At 35.7% G+C, this 17,354-nt stretch overlaps 1 protein-coding gene and 1 non-coding gene across 2 annotated transcripts in view; both read right to left on the minus strand.

The window, feature by feature from the left end:
* The window catches only part of HORMAD2 (HORMA domain containing 2), a 30,527-nt gene extending 15,127 nt beyond the window's left edge, over nucleotides 1-15,400 (minus strand). The window contains exons 1-4 of the mRNA XM_049788085.1: nucleotides 15,353-15,400; nucleotides 9,281-9,422; nucleotides 6,796-6,859; nucleotides 5,729-5,765 (exon numbers count right to left, since the gene is read on the minus strand). Coding sequence (XP_049644042.1) covers nucleotides 5,729-5,765; nucleotides 6,796-6,859; nucleotides 9,281-9,422; nucleotides 15,353-15,400 — 291 coding nt within the window. The remainder of the gene's footprint in view (nucleotides 1-5,728; nucleotides 5,766-6,795; nucleotides 6,860-9,280; nucleotides 9,423-15,352) is intronic.
* Nucleotides 3,393-3,499, minus strand: LOC126031579 (U6 spliceosomal RNA). The gene has a single exon (XR_007503412.1). It is a non-coding gene; the product is annotated as a U6 spliceosomal RNA (small nuclear RNA).
* Nucleotides 15,401-17,354: the final 1,954 nt, after the last annotated feature.

Below are 17,354 nucleotides of genomic sequence, written 5' to 3' on the forward strand. Positions count from 1 at the left end.
CTCTCTCTCTCTCTCTCTCTCTCTCTCTCTCTTTTTAGTGGAGGTGGGGTAGGAGTACATCTGGCAATGTTCAGGGCTTATTCTTGGCTCTGCACTCAGAAATTACTCCTGGAGAACTTGGCTACGTGGGATGCTGGGCCTGGAGTCTGGGTAAGGCAAGAGCCCTACCCTCTGTACTATTGCTCCAGCCCCAAGCCTTATTCTTTAAAAGTTACATTCTGTTTGAGGGACAAACAATACACAAAACAATTCATTAGTAGTAGTAGTAGTAGTCGTAGTAGTAGTAGTAGTAGTAGTAGTAGTAGTAGTAGTAGTAAAAGTTGAATTTCTACATAGCCTCAAAAATTGTCTTTGTAAATTAATCTATTAAAATTAAAAATTTAAGTCTGATATAAGTCAATAACCCCTGCTCTCAATATATATACATATATAAGTACATTATTTTTTATTAAGCAAGTAATTTTATTTATTTATTTATTTATTGGTTTTTGGGTCACACCCGGCAGTGCTCAGGGGTTACTCTGGCTCTATGCTCAGAAATCGCCCCTGGCAGGCACAGGGGACCATATGGGATGCCGAGATTTGAACCACTGTCCTTCTACATGAAAGGCAAATGCCTTACCTCCATGCTATCTCTCTGGCCCTGTAAGTTTATATTTAAGCAAGTTCTATGATATATTTTTAGAAAGAATACGAATAAGAAAATTCTAATTAATTCAATTACTCACCTTTTTCAACTAAAGGAATAAACCTGTAGTGACACTGTGTGGTTATTTTTGTTACTGCATACAATTGATTTTAAGTCTACACAGTGAAACTCAAATTTATAGCTGGTCACCCAGCATTCAAAAATAAAAATGACACCCCCCTCGAGAAAACATACAGACTATCAGGAGAAAGTACTGAATTTTTTTAAATCCCATGTTACAATTGGGTTAATTGTTATGAATAAACAGCATGAGACTATTAACCGCAGGAATAATCTAGGTTGGGGGAGGGGAGATTCAGGGAAAGCCTCACTGAGGAATTAAATATTTGATCTTAGTTCTGAAGAATAAATTGGAGTTATACAGGTAAGGTCACAAATTAGGCCAAAAAAGAATTTTTTCAGGCAAACAATAATAAATACAAAGTTAAAAGGCATTCAGCATATTCTAGAATCCTGTTTTTCTTGACATTGTTAGAGTGATTCCTTTGAAAGGAAACTAGAGACTAGATCAAATAATATATAACTTGAATATGAAGGACTCTGAATTTTATTATTAGTTTTGGGGCCACCCTTCAGAATGTAGCCTATGTTCAGGATTTACACCTGGGTTTGCACTGAGGAAACTTATTCATGTTGTGCTTGGGGGACCATACAGAATATCAGAGAATATCAGGGATCAAACCAGGCTCAGCTGTGTGTAAGGCAAGTGCCTTACCCAGTGTACTATCTTTCCATCCCTGAACTTTATTTTTTAAAGCCAGGGAAGATTTTGGGGGGACTGTGGAGGGCACACCTGGTTGTGTTCAGGGCTTACTCCTGCCTCTATGTTCAAGAATGATTCCTGGCAGGGCTGAAGAAATGTTGAGGATTGAACCTAGGTCAGCTGTATGCATGGCAAACATTCTAAGTGCTGTACCCTTCCCAGGGAAGATTTTTAAGTAAACTAATGACATAATGAAATATAGTCCCTGAAAGAATATGATGTGGTAATGGGTTAGAATTGTTGGAGAATAGGAATGGGGATAAGAAGTCAAATTAGGATGTTATCCATAACATAGTCTTTCTTATAGTGACGATAGATAGATAGATAGATAGATAGATAGATAGATAGATAGATAGATAGATAGATAGATAGATAGATAGATAGATGATTAAAGAATTCAGACAAAATACAAATTACTAAGAATATAGTGTAAAAAACACCCAAAATTTGACAACTAGAATAGAACTATCTTCAATAGAAAATACCATTAAAGGGCCTGGAGAGATAGCACAGCGGCGTTTGCCTTGCAAGCAGCCGATCCAGGACCAAAGGTGGTTGGTTCGAATCCCGGTGTCCCATATGGTCCCCTGTGCCTGCCAGGAGCTATTTCTGAGCAGACAGCCAGGAGTAACCCCTGAGCACCGCCGGGTGTGATCCAAAAACCAAAAAAAAAAAAAAAAAAAAAGAAAGAAAGAAAGAAAGAAAGAAAATACCATTAAAGATCTCTGGATATTTAAACAACTTTCCTCAAATTTTAAAACATTACTATTCCCTACAGAACACCCTCAAAAAAAGTTATATTAAGAACTGAAAACAATATAAATACTATTCAGAATCTAAATCATCAGAGTAAGATATTGTCTTTCAACTTTCTAAAATAGCACATTGATTCAACCATACATATGGTCATTTAAATAACGTAAGTTCATGAAACTCAGTAAATATCCTTTTAATATTGCACTTCTATTTTAGTAATGCAATATTATAATTACTTAAGAATTGACTCTATTAGACCTTCTTGAGTAGCATTCTTTAATAAACTTCAGGTCTTTAGCTTATTTTTATCTAATCTAGTATCCAGACATGTCTGTCAAAAATTAAACATGAAAGAAAGGAAGGCAAGAATGAAAGAGGGAAAGAATGAAAGAGGGAGGGAAAGAAAGAAAGAAAGAAAGAAAGAAAGAAAGAAAGAAAGAAAGAAAGAAAGAAAGAAAGAAAGAAAGAAAGAAAGAAAGAAAGAAAGAAAGAAAGACAGAGAGAGAGAGAGAGAGAGAGAGAGAGAGAAAGAAAGAAGAGAAAGAAAGAAAGAAAGAAAGAAAGAAAGAAAGAAAGAAAGAAATAAAGAAAGAAAGAAAGAAAGAAAGAAAGAAAGAAAGAAAGAAAGAAAGAAAGAAAGAAAGAGAGAGAGAGAAAGAGAAAGAGAGAAAGAGAGAAAGAAAGAAAGAGAAAGAAAGAGAGAGAGAAAGAGAGAGAGAAAGAGAGAAAGAAAGAGAGAAAGAAAGAGAGAAAGAAAGAAAGAGAGAGAAAGAAAGAAAGAAAGAAATAAAGAAAGAAAGAAAGAAAGAAAGAAAGAAAGAAAGAAAGAAAGAAAGAAAGAAAGAAAGAAAGAAAGAAAGAAAGAAAGAAAGAAAGAAAGAAAGAAAGAAAGAAAGAAAGAAAGAAAGAAAGAAGAAAAATTAACACTTAGATAATGCTTATTAAGTACTGGTGTTGTTACAAATGTTTTACATAAATGGTTCTCAAAGTATGGTGCTTAAACAAGAAATCTTTCAACATTACCTGGAATTTGTCCAAAATGTAAATTGTCACATAAAAATTTTAGATGAATGTGTTTTAACAAGTCAGTTCCCCAATTTCTAATACAAATTAATGTTAAAAATCACTGTTTTACATGTTTTTTTTGTTTTTTTTGTTTGTTTTTTAAATATGGAACGCTTCACGAATTTGCGTGTCATCCTTGCGCAGGGGCCATGCTAATCATCTCTGTATCGTTCCAATTTTAGTATATGTGCTGCCGAAGCGAGCACTGTTTTACATGTTAAGCTCATTTAACTCTCAAATAATATATTATTATTGTTATTTCATTTGTAAGAAATCTAAAGTATCAAGAGGAAATTATTTTTGAAAGTTCTTATGGGTATAAAAAGGTAGAACTGGGGGCCTGAGTGATAATACAGCTATCATGGATAGGGCATTTGTTTTGCATGTGGCTGACCTAGGTTTGACCATGGCATCCCAGATTGTCCTCTATGCCCCACCAGAAGTAATTCTCAAGTGCAGAACCATGAGTAACCCTGAGCATCACTGAGTGTGGCCCCAAAACAAAAACAACTGAAAACACACACACACACACACACACACACACACACACTCACACACACACGGTAGAAATGGAATTTACTTTAGTCTGATTCCATAAGTTATGTTTTCAGTAATAAAGTGTCAGTATATTAAAGTGTCCCTCAAAGAGTCAATCATAAAATGTTGGGGACTGGGGATTTAATGCAATGGATTGAAGCACAGGCTTTGCATGCCAGAGGCCTCAATTCAATTCTAGGTACAACTTGGCACCTTTAGGAATGGCCCCAAGAAGTAGGACACAGCTGGCTGTGATCCCAAAATAAAAGTACTAACAATAATAACAACAAATGGATGGAGAATGAGTGGACACAGAATGTTTAGAACACTTTCCCTTTTAATTAGTCTTAAATATTAAGGACCTTTAAAGCTCAAAAGTCAGTTTCTCTCAAACCTTTCCCTCATGCTCCTCACTGTATATAAATTCTTCTTTTCCACATTTTACATTGCATTACTATTTGACATATCAGACTTTAAAATGGATATTTATTTAGACGCTTAGGGGTTACTCCTGGTTATGCACTCAGAAATCACTCCTGGCTTGGGGAACCATATAGGATGCCGGGGATCAAACTGAGGCAAATGCCCTACTGCTGTGCCTTTGCTCCGACCCCACAATAAACTAATTTTTAAGTAATAGTCGAAATACCTTTTTATATATACACCTAACAAAACTGATGCAGTATAGATATTAAGTAGAAATGATGTCAACTTAGTTCTGAAGTAAGTTCGTGAAAGTTTCCCCTGGGCCAATTGTAAATTTAGTTGTTTGATTACAGAGAGGGCTTAGGAAATACCTTGAGACATATTGGTGGCTTGAGATAGAACACTGGGGAGGGATCAATGAAAGTCTCACAGAAGCAGCTATTCATTATCCTATACAGAGAACTTGTTTATTTGGCCATACCTCATAATGCTCAGGGCTTACTCTTAGCACTCAAGGATTACTCCTGGTGAGAATGGGGGACCATATGTAATACCAGGGATCAAAACTGGGTTGGCTATGTGCAAGGCAATCACCCTGCTGCTGTACTATCACTCTGGCCCATTAAAATTTTGACAACAGATACAGCTCATCAGCTAGCATATAAATATCATTTATCTTCTGCCATGGTCTATAAACTCCTTGTGTGCACTATCCCATTTGTTTTCGTTTTGTGTTTTTCAGTTTCCCATTTCAAAATTGCATAAATCATAGGCAAAAACAAGTTTAATGAGAAAAGGAATGTGTGAACACACTAAATAATCTAGTGTGAGACTATGTACCTCAAAATTCCTCTAAGGAATAGAAATTGGGAGAAATTAAAAAAACTTAGATACAAATTATGGGGAAAGCAGTAATAGAAATTTCACTTATATACATCTTGTCTTTTCAATTACAACTAGAATATTTTTCATGTCCTTCATAAATGTCTTGAATAGTTAGAAAGGTCAGAATAAGTTAAAACCTAAATTGCATTTTTTCAATTCCAACTATAACACCAACTATTAGGAAATAAGTCATAGACTAAAAGCAATTTTAAAATAAGATAAAATAAAAACCATCAAGTCCATTTTTCCCCTTCATATCTACAACTTGAATCATAACTATTTTGGAAATGTTCAAAATGCTAAGTGCTTGGTTCTTAGCACTTAGTACATCACATCCTGTGATCTCTTCCAGTGACTTCAGAGGAAATGCTGTGGTCAAAAAGATATGAGTATGTATAAGAAAAATGAAGACTTCATTTCTTACTGATGTAAATGAGACATCAACAAAACAACAAATAAAATAAAAGGATCATGAATACAAACATAGGCCACTAGTAAGTATGCTGATAAAATATAGCAACAAAGATAGAGTTAAACTTTTTTTAAATGGATAAAAGATACTAGTTTAAATTTTAAAACATTCTTACATATTTCTTCTCCAAAGCATCAAAACAGCCTTTAATCCTGTTGAGAATTAAAAGGAAATGTCAATCAATGTTGGACTAAACACAGGCAAAAAAAAAAATTCAAATACAAGACTGATTTACTCTTTTTTATTTGAAAATTGACATTTTCCTTTTAATTATATTTTCTTTTTTGGGGATGCACAATTGCCAGTGCTCAGGATTTACTCCTGGCTCTGCTCTCAGAAATCGCTCCTGGCAGGTTCAGGGAAACATGGGATGCCAGGAATTAAACCCAAGTCCATCCAAGGTCGGTCGCATGCAAAGTAAACGCCTTACTGCTGTGTTATCTCTCCAGCCCATCCTTTAACTATCTCTTTTAAATTCCCAGAATTATTTTGATAGAACTTCAAAGTAATATGATAGCAACTTTTAGATAGCAAAGTATATTTTAGTTTTCTTTCTGGCTTCTCTAGTGCACAGGACATTGTCATGTCTATGAAAAGTATTCAGATTTTCAAGTTGATTGACATGTTTATTTATAAAAGTCTATTTTGCTCTAAATAGAAAACTAAGATCCAGAGAGATAGCTCAATTGGCTGAGAACATGCTTTGCACATAGGAAGTACGGGTTCAATTCTGGGCACTGAATGATCACAGTGAACCTGGGCATAGAGCTGGGAGCAACCCCTGTGTACTTTACAATATGGCCCCAAACAAGAAAATGAAAATATAAATAAAATTTAATGAATACAGGGTATCTTAAAAATAATACAGAATATTTTTTTATAATTCTCTAGGGAAACTGTCCTCTCCTTTTTTAAAGACAATAAGTGTGGAGATGACTTTAAGGAAATAATCATGTCAAAGTGTTAGAAGTAATTTCAATCACGATAAAATAAAGTTTGTTTTTTAGGTCATACCTAGCTGTGCTTAGAGATTACTCTTTGCTCTGTTCAGGGATTACTCCTGGTAGTACTCAGGGGATAGAACCAGATTAGCTGTATACAGGTAAGCACCTTACCTTATGCCACAGTGTACTATCTAGCCAGGCCAGTATTATCCAACTTTGTGAAGTTTCAGTTACTTACCATTTGATAACATATTGGGAACCAGGGCATGTTTGATCTTTTTGCAAGATTTTTATGTTGAAGCCTACAAAAATAAAAACAGCTTAATTTTACTTATACCAAAATTATCCATGCTAGTTAAAAGTATTTCTTTACCTATTTTATTTATATAACTTACTTAGTTATAATATATAAATTACAATCTCTAAGTATTTAAAAATAAATCACATGTTATTAGACTATAATTTTGATTAAAGCATATAGTTTCTTCTTATAATATAGCACAACTATTAAATATAGCAGTCTTATGTAGTAACTTTTATAATATAGCACAACTGATAAATATATATCATTTATTTGTGTCTACTAAATTCTTAGTAATAGAAAGATTACTGAGGTCAATATCAGTTTAAAACAGACACTTCAATCTCAAATTCATTTTCTATTATTTCCCCCTCTCTTTGAAAAAAAGTGAAAACTTTTCCATAAATTTTACAAATATTAATTTCCATATGAGATTTAAGTATCTTGGTATTCTCAGGGAAGAATGTTAAGATTTTTTTATTTAGGCCCGGAGAGATAGCACAGCGGCGTTTGCCTTGCAAGTAGCCGATCCAGGACCAAAGGTGGTTGGTTCGAATCCCGGTGTCCCATATGGTCCCCCGTGCCTGCCAGGAGCTATTTCTGAGCAGACAGCCAGGAGTAACCCCTGAGCCGACGGGTGTGGCCCGAAAACCAAAAAAAAAAAAAAAAAAAAGAAAAGATTTTTTTATTTAGATCAGTATAAAGGTTATCACTAATTGATACATGTATGACTTTGCCAACCTCACTTCATTTTTTCCAATATTGTTTTCCTATCCTAAAATTGATTTCATCTTTCTATCTACTGAATGACAGAAATTATTTTCTATCTTGAGATTACATTTTAACTTTACCAAAAGGGGTGTTAAGCAAATAGGAATATTGAGCTTTTTTGAATAAGAGTAATGAGTACATGACATAGTGATATGAACACTTTATGTACAAATAAATCTAACTACAGAAGTTAAAAGTGTGATTACAAATTAAAGTCAGGATCTGGGATGATAGCTCAAATGGCCAGAGTACATACTTTAAATATATGTGCCTCCAAGTTCAATACTTGTCACTACAGAGTCCCAATTCTGTCACTCTGCCCATTGCCAGGACAGAGCCTGGAGTAGCCCAGAAAACCCAAGTTCTGCTTTGTGTGGTCCTGATGTCCCCCACAGGAGCTACAGAGGTAGACCTAGTGCCCCCTAGCATTGCTGAGCCAAAGCAACATTGCACAGAATAAGGCTCAATCATCTTGTCTCTAGATTGACCCTGTTAAGTGGCAGTGGAACTAGACCTTTGCAGTTATATAAACATAGAGAGAGAGAGAAAGAGAGAGAGAGAGAGAGAGAAAGAGAGAGAGAGAGAAACAACTTCCATTAAAACTGTCACAACAAATGAAGCCAGAGGGGCTGGAGTGATAGCACAGCAGGTAGGGCATTTGTCTTGCATGTAGTCAACCCAGGTTCAATCCCTGGCATCCCATATGGTCCCCTAAGCCTGTCAAATGTGATTTCTGAGCACAGAGCTGGAATAATCCATGAGCACTGCTAGGTGTATCCCACCCCAAAGAAGAAGCTAGAAGAAATATATCTCCTGTGTCTAAGGTAAATATAATGGTACACAAGTGCCATTAAACATATTAAACAGGGCCCGGAGAGATAGCACAGCAGTGTTTGCCTTGCAAGCAGCTAATCCAGGACCAAAGGTGGTTGGTTCGAATCCCGGTGTCCCATATGGTCCCTGTGCCTGCCAGGAGCTATTTCTGAGCAGACAGCCAGGAGTGACCCCTGAGTACTGCCAGGTGTGGCCCCAAAACCAAAACAAAACAACAAAAAAAACATATTAAACATTGGCCACAAGTGCCCTAAATATATCTATTATCTGTTTGTTTTGGAGGGGAGGTCATATATGTGGAGTAATCTTTGTTTAGTCCTGACTCTGATACAGGAGTTACTCCCAGAGATTATGGCTACACTGGCCCACAAAGCACAAAGCTGGACATCTCAGGAGGAGAGGGTGAGCCAATCCCCCACCCTGCCAAAGCCACACTTGCTGCCTCCATCACCCAGAATCAGACCTTCCAGGAGGCCCCGCAGCTGAGTATATGCCCCTAAAATTTGTAGTATCATAGCTTTGAACTTCTGGACAACTTTATTTGTTTGATGCTGTCATTTCTAAAGGAAACACCCAGTTACACTAGCATTCTGGGGAGGTAAAAGGAGGGAGATATGGGATGCATGCCAGGAACAGGGGTGGAGGGAGGACAACACTGGTGGTGGGAATGCCCCTCATTCATTGTTACTATGTACCTTAAATACTACTTTGAAAGATTTGTAATTCATTTTGGCCACAATAAAAATTAAAAAAAAAGATTTGTCCTACTAAAAATAGAAATGTACTATAATAGTTAATGCAACCAGTTAAACTTTACCATCCAAACAGCGTTCCCTATAAGAGCTCTCTGGAAACAATCCCCTTAGATATGTTATACAGGAGATAGATGTAGCAAAAAGTTTCTTCACCATAATCAATGATTCTTGAACATTTGTAATTTGAGATGAAAAAACTGTTTCCTAGCAGGAGAGGGAAAATAAATAAAATTAGAATTCTTTAACATATTTCATCCTCCATATAGTCAGCCTTATTCCACAGATGTGTGAATCGTTTTCAAGACCTAAAATCTAAAATCTTCACAAGCAATCAAAATCAGATAAATGAGTCAACATCTATTCTGATCATCCAGTCTAGAAGCTGAATCATCTATGACTTCTCCCCTCCTTAATATCCCATATTCAATATTTAAATCTACTAATTCTAAAAGAATTCTCAAATATATTTTCCCCATTCTCTTCTCACTCTCACATACCTGACTCAAGAAAAATTCATTTTTTCCTTTGTAACCCTGACTTCATTGCCAAAAGTTCTTTTCATTCAATCTATTCTTTGTATTCATTTTAAAGAATATAAATCCTGGGGCCGGAGAGATAGCATGGAGGTAAGGTGTTTGCCTTGCATGCAGAAGGTCAGTGGTTGGAATCCTGGCATCCCATATGGTCCCCCGAGCCTTCCAGGAGTGATTTCTGAGCCTGGAGCCAGAAGTGACTCCTGAGCACTGCCAGGTGTGACCCCAAAACAAACAAACAAAAAAGAATTACCTACCCATAAAACCCTACCAGTAAGAGTATTGTAATAAATTGCAACTAAAAAATCAAATAAACAAGACATTAAAAATATTGAATCCTGATACTTATATTTTAAATAAAAAAGAATATAAATCCTATTGGGAGAATCCTCACATTATTAGAGTCCTAATAATTTTGTGTGGAATTTGAGGACTGTCAAAATATTATTATCCTTGCTTAGTTCATCTGCCTCATCTCCCACTCTTTCCTCTCTAAATCTAGTTTTATATCCTCTTCTGCATTTTATTTGCTAGGCATGTGGCACTATTGTTCATTTGCTATTTTACTACTATATGCATTTCCACACATTTGTTCTTTACTTTAACTAGAATTATGGGGCCTGGATATATAGTAAAGCAGTTAAGGCACTTACCTGGCCTGTGTCTGACCCTGTCACTACACCTGGCCCTCTGAGCACTTCCTGTGATCCCTAAGTACAGAACAAGGAGGAAGATTAAGCTCTACTCAATATGACCCAAAAACCAACCTCCCCCCAAAAAACACTCAAGCTAGGATTTGACTAATACTAAGGTTTTGTTAGATTATATTAATACTGAGAGTGATTTTCTTCTGAATTTACATATGTGCATATGTATATGATTTCTAAATTAATCTGCCTTGAATGATGTGCTATATGAGAGTGACAGATGTATTAATTTTAATTCATATATTAGAAGTGTCTACTGGAGTCCAAGTGATAATACAACAGATAGAGCACTTGCCTTGCAGGGGCAAACTCTGGGTTTGATCCCCAGCAGCCCATTTGTCCCCTGAGCCCTCTAGTATAATCTCTGAGTACAGAATCAGGAGTAAGTACAAGAGCACTACTGGGTGTGTCCCCTCCCCAAAAGTGTCTACCAAGAATCATTTTACATATAGAATATTTACTAGCCTGGGAGATGGTTCAATGGTTTAAAGTGCATGTTTAACTTGCTAAAGTTCCAATTTTGAGCACCACCAGGTGTGGACCAAAACCAAAATCAAATATAGAATATTTGTTGATGAGTAGTTTAAACTGGGTATCTTGAGTTAGAATTTCAACATATTTGTCATAGCATTCAATGTCTTAATTATATCTGTAAATACGAAGATAATCATCTGGTCATGCTTCCAAAATTAACTACTTTATCAAATTATTTTTGTTTTGTTGCGGGGGGGGGGGGGGCTGGTGATACTCAGGAATTACTCCTGGCATTACTTAGGAAATCAAATGAGAAGTTGGAGAATTGAATTTGGGTTATGGGTGCAAGGAAAGCACCCTACCTGCTATACTATCTCTCTGACCCCAAGATTGCTTTTTTAATGTCTCCATTTTTCTGAGTTTTGGATCACATCCAGTTATGCTCAGGGCTTAATCCTGGCTCTGCACTCCTGGTGGTACTCAGGGTCTATGTGAGATGTCCAGATCACCCTTCTCACTGTATTCTCTCTCCATTCCATTGATGACTTTTTTTAATCCAAGCACAAAATATGTCTCATAAACTCTAGCTGTGTTATGTTGATATATAATACAACTGTTTATTTTCATTTATTTTTGAGCCTTCCAAGAGATAGTAGTTCAATGCTTTGTACCTGAGAATATAATGCTACTTGAGCCCTGTGGTGCCAGAGACTACACAAGTCATAGTGTCAAGTACTCGGAAGCCTTAACAATGGTACCCAAAGGTCTTCAGGGCTTTACCTAGTGATGTTAAGGGGACCATGTGGTGCTGGAGATTAACTGGGGCTGTCTTCATGCTAATTTCTACATTATCTGTCTGGTCCTAATACATTATAATCTTAAGGAATTTTCCAAATATTGCTGAAATTGAGTATTTTAATCTTATTATTCTTTATTAATACACTCTTCAGAACAATGAGAGAACTCAATCATAGAAATAATTTGCAATTCATGTTAATAAAGAACTCATCAGACTGAATAAAGAGTTTGTAAAATTCATGGAGTCAGTAAATGATAGACAACTGAGAAGAAAATGGACAAATGAATTGAAAAGACTTATCCCAACAAGATATCAAAATGTACAAAAAGCAGATGAGAAAGTGCTTGAACTTCAATAAGAAAACACATTAAAACCATAATGTGGAATACTGTATATACATCAACATTGATAACATATTTTATATTATAAAATACCAATGTTGGGTAGAGCAATAGTACAGCAGATAGGATGTTTGCCTTGCACATAACCAAAGTACCCCGTATGGTTTCCTAGAACTGTCAGGAGTAATTCTTAAATGCAGAGCTAGAAGTAATCTCTGAGTACTGTCGGGCACAGCCCCAAAACAAACAAAATACTTATATTGACAGGGATGGAAATCAATCAAAACCCTTAAACACTGAATGGGAATTAAAAATACATATAACAACTTTGAAAAATTACTTCATGTTATTTTTTAAATCAATTATCTGTATAACCCAAGACCCAAATGATACTCTCAAGTATATAGTTAACAGATATATGTAAGTATGTTCATGTATTAACATGTTTCTAGTGGTAATTGTTCATGGAAACTATTCAAATGAATATGAAGAAGGTAATAAAAAACTTAACTATGATATATTCACACAGTAGGATACTACACAACAATGAATATTGTGACTATACTTAACAATATAGTTGGTTCTCATACATAATGCTGAGTGCAAGAAAGTAGGAAAAATGAGTACTGACTGCGGCATTCATTTATGTAAAGTGAAAAATAGGTTAAACTAATCTATGCTGTTAAAAATTGGGACTGTAAGTTTCTGGTTTTCTTACTTATGTTGGTGGTCTTTTTATTGTGCTACACAATTTTAACTGTTGAAGTTTTAAGAACTGTTACTTTAAATTAAGCACTCCCGGGGCCGGGCGGTGGCGCTAGAGGTAAGGTGCCTGCCTTGCCTGCGCTAGCCTTGGACGGACCGTGGTTCGATCCCCCCGTGTCCCATATGGTCCCCCAAGCCAGGAGCAACTTCTGAGCGCATAGCCAGGAGTAACCCCTGAGCGTTACTAGGTGTGGCCCAAAAACCAAAAAAAAAAAAAACAAAAAACAAAAATAAAAATAATAAAAATAAATAAATTAAGCACTCCCCTGTAAACAAGTCTATAGATGAAAAAAAAAAAACTCCCAAACAACTTTCCAATATATGTGTGAACCCCAGGTTTGAATCAAACCTCAGGTTTGATTCTTGGCACCCTGAGAATCAAGCTGGGACTGACCCCCAAACAGAGCCCAGAATAAAGTTAAAGAAATAAAAATCAAAACATAGGGGCATGGAAAAAGAACCAGACTACAGAGGGCTTAAAGTTCTTGCCTGATAGCTTCAAGACTCTGAGTTCAAATCCTGATGCTATTTACATTAGCAAATACTACAACTTTGCTATTTGGAATCCCCGGTGAACAAGATAAATTAAAAAAGAAAAAGAAGTCCATAGAATTTTGTTACTTCTCTATATTCCTGGAGTTTTGTTTTTTCAGCTTAATCTGATTCTTTTAGAGTTACCCTTTATGTTTTTATAAATGTCCAGTTCATACAAATATCATAATATTTAATAGAAAATAATGTAGTAAATTTTTAATAGGATTGCTAATGATAAAAGATTTTTGACAGCTTAACAGTCAAGTTGCATGAACACAGGCAAATTACTTCTGTGATTCAATTTATTCCTTATTATGAAGTATAATAACATAAAGTCTTGGTACAGTGCCAAGTACATAACAAATTTACTTACTTTGCTTCTAATTTATTATCACTGTCTTTTAAAGTATTAAATAGCATTAAATACTTTAAAATGTTAAATGAAAAATCATATAGTCACTTAAGTTTTTCTGGGAGAAGTATCTCATGCAGTCCAACTACAAAGATTTGTTGATATCTAAAGGTCAGTTTGTTCATTCATAGTGATAAAAAGAACCAACAAGTTACTGGCTACCCAGCTCAACATTTCCACTCCCCCTCCCCCCCAGGAAGGAAAAATTTAGGAAACCAAATGAGATCCAGGAGCCTGCTTGGTGAATATATTAAATTCAAGCCAGAAAGATGACTGCTTTCTCTCTGCCCTAATAATTCTCTTTCAACTTTAATCTTTCTGATTTCAGCTACATCTTCATATTCCTAAAACAATTATCTGACTTACTTTCCTGATCAAATTTACTTTCTATTGACTTCATAATAAAGCATAAATTCCTTATCATGACTTTTAAGATCCAAATTAATTTGTTTCTAAAGTTCCTATTTAATTTTATTTCCTACCCTGTCCAACTCCCCAATAGAATAGGCTCTTCACTATTCTCTAAAACATGCCATACTCATTTCTTATTTCATGCCATGGTATATGCTATATTTTTCTCATAAGATTCTCTCTTTTAACCAACTCATTTTCATTATTCAGTGTCCACACTGAATCTCATCTTAATAAGAAATAAACAAATCATTCTAGTTTGCAAAATCTCTAAATTCTTATTTGCATTGTCTAAATTTTGTCACAAGTTTACAATGCATATATTGCTTTGTTTATAACTTAACTACCATAAATCTTATTTATTTTAGACAAACTAACTTATTTGTCTAACTTCTTTACCTTTTAAACTTCTTTTTCTCTCTCAGTTAATAACAAAGCATAATATAGTTATATACTAATATATAATTAAGTTCAATTTATAAAATAGTAATATATTAAACAATGTCATGAACAAGATAAATTTGTCTAGGAGAGTCCAACAAGGTTGGTTGGCCCCATTTTACTCTTCCAGGAGCCCAGCCTCTATGTTTCTCTCAGAGTTCCTTTCTTCAGTTCTGATAATTATATCATGGTGTGCATCAGAAGTTACTTAATTGCTTTTGGAAGTAAACATTCTCATTAAACATCCTTTTCTCTTATTTTCTTCTGTTTTTTTAATTCCAGAAAATACAAGTATAAAATTGTAAAATAAACATGTTTCCAGTAAATTTTCTTGTAGAAATACGCTTTTTTAATTTCCTTTACATACTCAGTCCATTAGATGGTAAAAATGTTGACATACTCTGACAGACCATTATGTACCAATTAACTAATCAAATTGCCTTTTTTTTTTTTTTTAAGAAAGATTAAAGTCGGGGCCGGAGAGATAGCATGGAGGTAAGGCGTTTGCCTTTCATGCAGAAGGTCATCGGTTCGAATCCCGGCGTCCCATATGGTCCCCCGTGCCTGCCAGGAGCAATTTCTGAGCATGGAGCCAGGAGTAACCCCTGAGCACTGCCGGATGTGACCCAAAAGCCAAAAAAAAAAAATCGAAAAGAAAGATTAAAGTCGTTCTCAATACACTAGTCATTGATTTTCTTTTAACTCTTAAGTAAATACCTTAACTGCTTTGGGAATGATAGATTGAGAAAGCTGAGCTATGGCCATTATAGGACTATCAATATTCTTCTAACAAGCCAAACCTGCAAAATAAAAAAAAAAAAGATACAAATTAGACATTGGGCCAGAGAGATAGCATGAAGGTAAGGCGTTTGCCTTGCATGCAGAAGGATGGTGGTTCGAATCCTGGAGTCCGAAATGATCCCCAAGCCTGCTAAAAGCGATTTCTTAGTGTAGAGCCAGGAGTAACCCCTGAGCGCTGCCGGGTGTGACCTAACCCCCCTCCAAAATTAGACATCATGTTTATTATAACATTTTGATATCTCCTATATTATTTTCAAATATTGTATTAAGAAATTCTAAAAAACAAAAAAACTAAAATTAAGTACCAGAAAGATATCACAGAAGGTAAAGCACTTGCTTTCTATGCAGCTGACCCTGATTCAAATCCCTGGTATTACATATGGTCCCCTCTAGTACTGCAGTGTCACTCCTGAGCAGAGAGAGGAATAACCCCTGAGCATTGCCAGGTGTGGTTCAACTACATTTCCCCCCAAAATAACCCCGCAAATTGTCAGTTAAATATAAGCTATTCTCCCGGAGAACAATGATTAGAGTACTGTATTCTCTTTGCATGGCCCTTCAAGCATTAGCTCTGGTGGCACTGTAGCCCCATTACACCCAAATATCACTGCATCACCAATGCTAAGTGCCAATCCCTTGGGCTAGTAATACTAAAAGTGGTCTCAGCCCCTGAGCACCACTATATTCACCAATTATTCTTTAAAGACTAAAAAATGTTTGAGTGTTATGTACAATAGAATATTACTCAATCTCAAGAAAATGAGTGAAATTCTAGTACATGTTCTAACATAAATGAAACTTGAAAACATTATGCTTACATTTAGCTGAGGTAGTGACCCCTAAAGTAGTGAAACTCAAATAGAAAGTAAAATTGAAGATTTCAGGGACTGGAGATTGGGAGACATGGACATTTAATTGAATAAAGAATTTTTTTCAAGAGACACTTTCTAGAAACAGGTAACAATAATAACTGCCCAACACTGAATGTTCTATTGAGTTCTATCCACAAGAATGGTAGAAGTGACAAATTCTGTTTTGTATATTACACTAGAATAATAGCTAATTTAATAAATCTAGGCTTTACTTCTATTGTTTCACTAACATTAAGAAGAAAGTGGGGGGCCGGAGAGATAGCATGGAGGTAAGGCGTTTGCCTTTCATGCAGGAGTTCATCGGTTCAAATCCCGGCGCCCCATATGGTCCCCTGTGCCTGCCAGGAGCAATTTCTGAGCCTGGAGCCAGGAATAACCCCTGAGCACTGCCAGGTGTGACCCAAAAACCAAAAAAAAAAAAAAAGAAGAAGAAGAAAGTGGGGACCGGAGAGATAGCATGGAGGTAAGGCATTTGCCTTGCATACAGAAGGTCATTGGTTCAAATCCCGGCATCCCATATGGTCCCCCATGCCTGCCAGGAGCGATTTCTGAGCTTGGAGCCAGGAGTAACCCCTGAATACTGCTGGGTGTGACCCAAAAACCAAAAATAAAAATAGAAGAAGAAGAAGAAGAAGAAGAAGAAGAAGAAGAAGAAGAAGAAGAAGAAGAAGAAGAAGAAGAAGAAGAAGAAAGTGAATTTACTCTAATTCTCCTTTCACATGGGGCTCCTTTCTTCACTTGGGGTTTTATGTAGTTCTGAAAAAAATATTTGTAAAATACTTTATTAAGAAAAATGCTTTTCTGAATTACCAGAATAACTAGTAACCTGTTTCTGAATATAGATGAATACAAGATTCTGAAATATTTTGCAAATATGACAGCAGAATTATTTGAAGATGTTGCCACAAGGTGGTGATAGAGATTATAAACAGGTAATATTTAATTTCTCTCAAATTACTGCTCAAGAGCAGCACTAGGGGCCACTCTTTTACAATATTTATGAGACTGAAAACCACCTAAAAGTTATTTGGTCTTTAAATATCCCA

Source organism: Suncus etruscus, chromosome 15 (assembly GCF_024139225.1).
Source record: "Suncus etruscus isolate mSunEtr1 chromosome 15, mSunEtr1.pri.cur, whole genome shotgun sequence".
Taxonomy (NCBI): Eukaryota; Metazoa; Chordata; class Mammalia; order Eulipotyphla; family Soricidae; genus Suncus; species Suncus etruscus.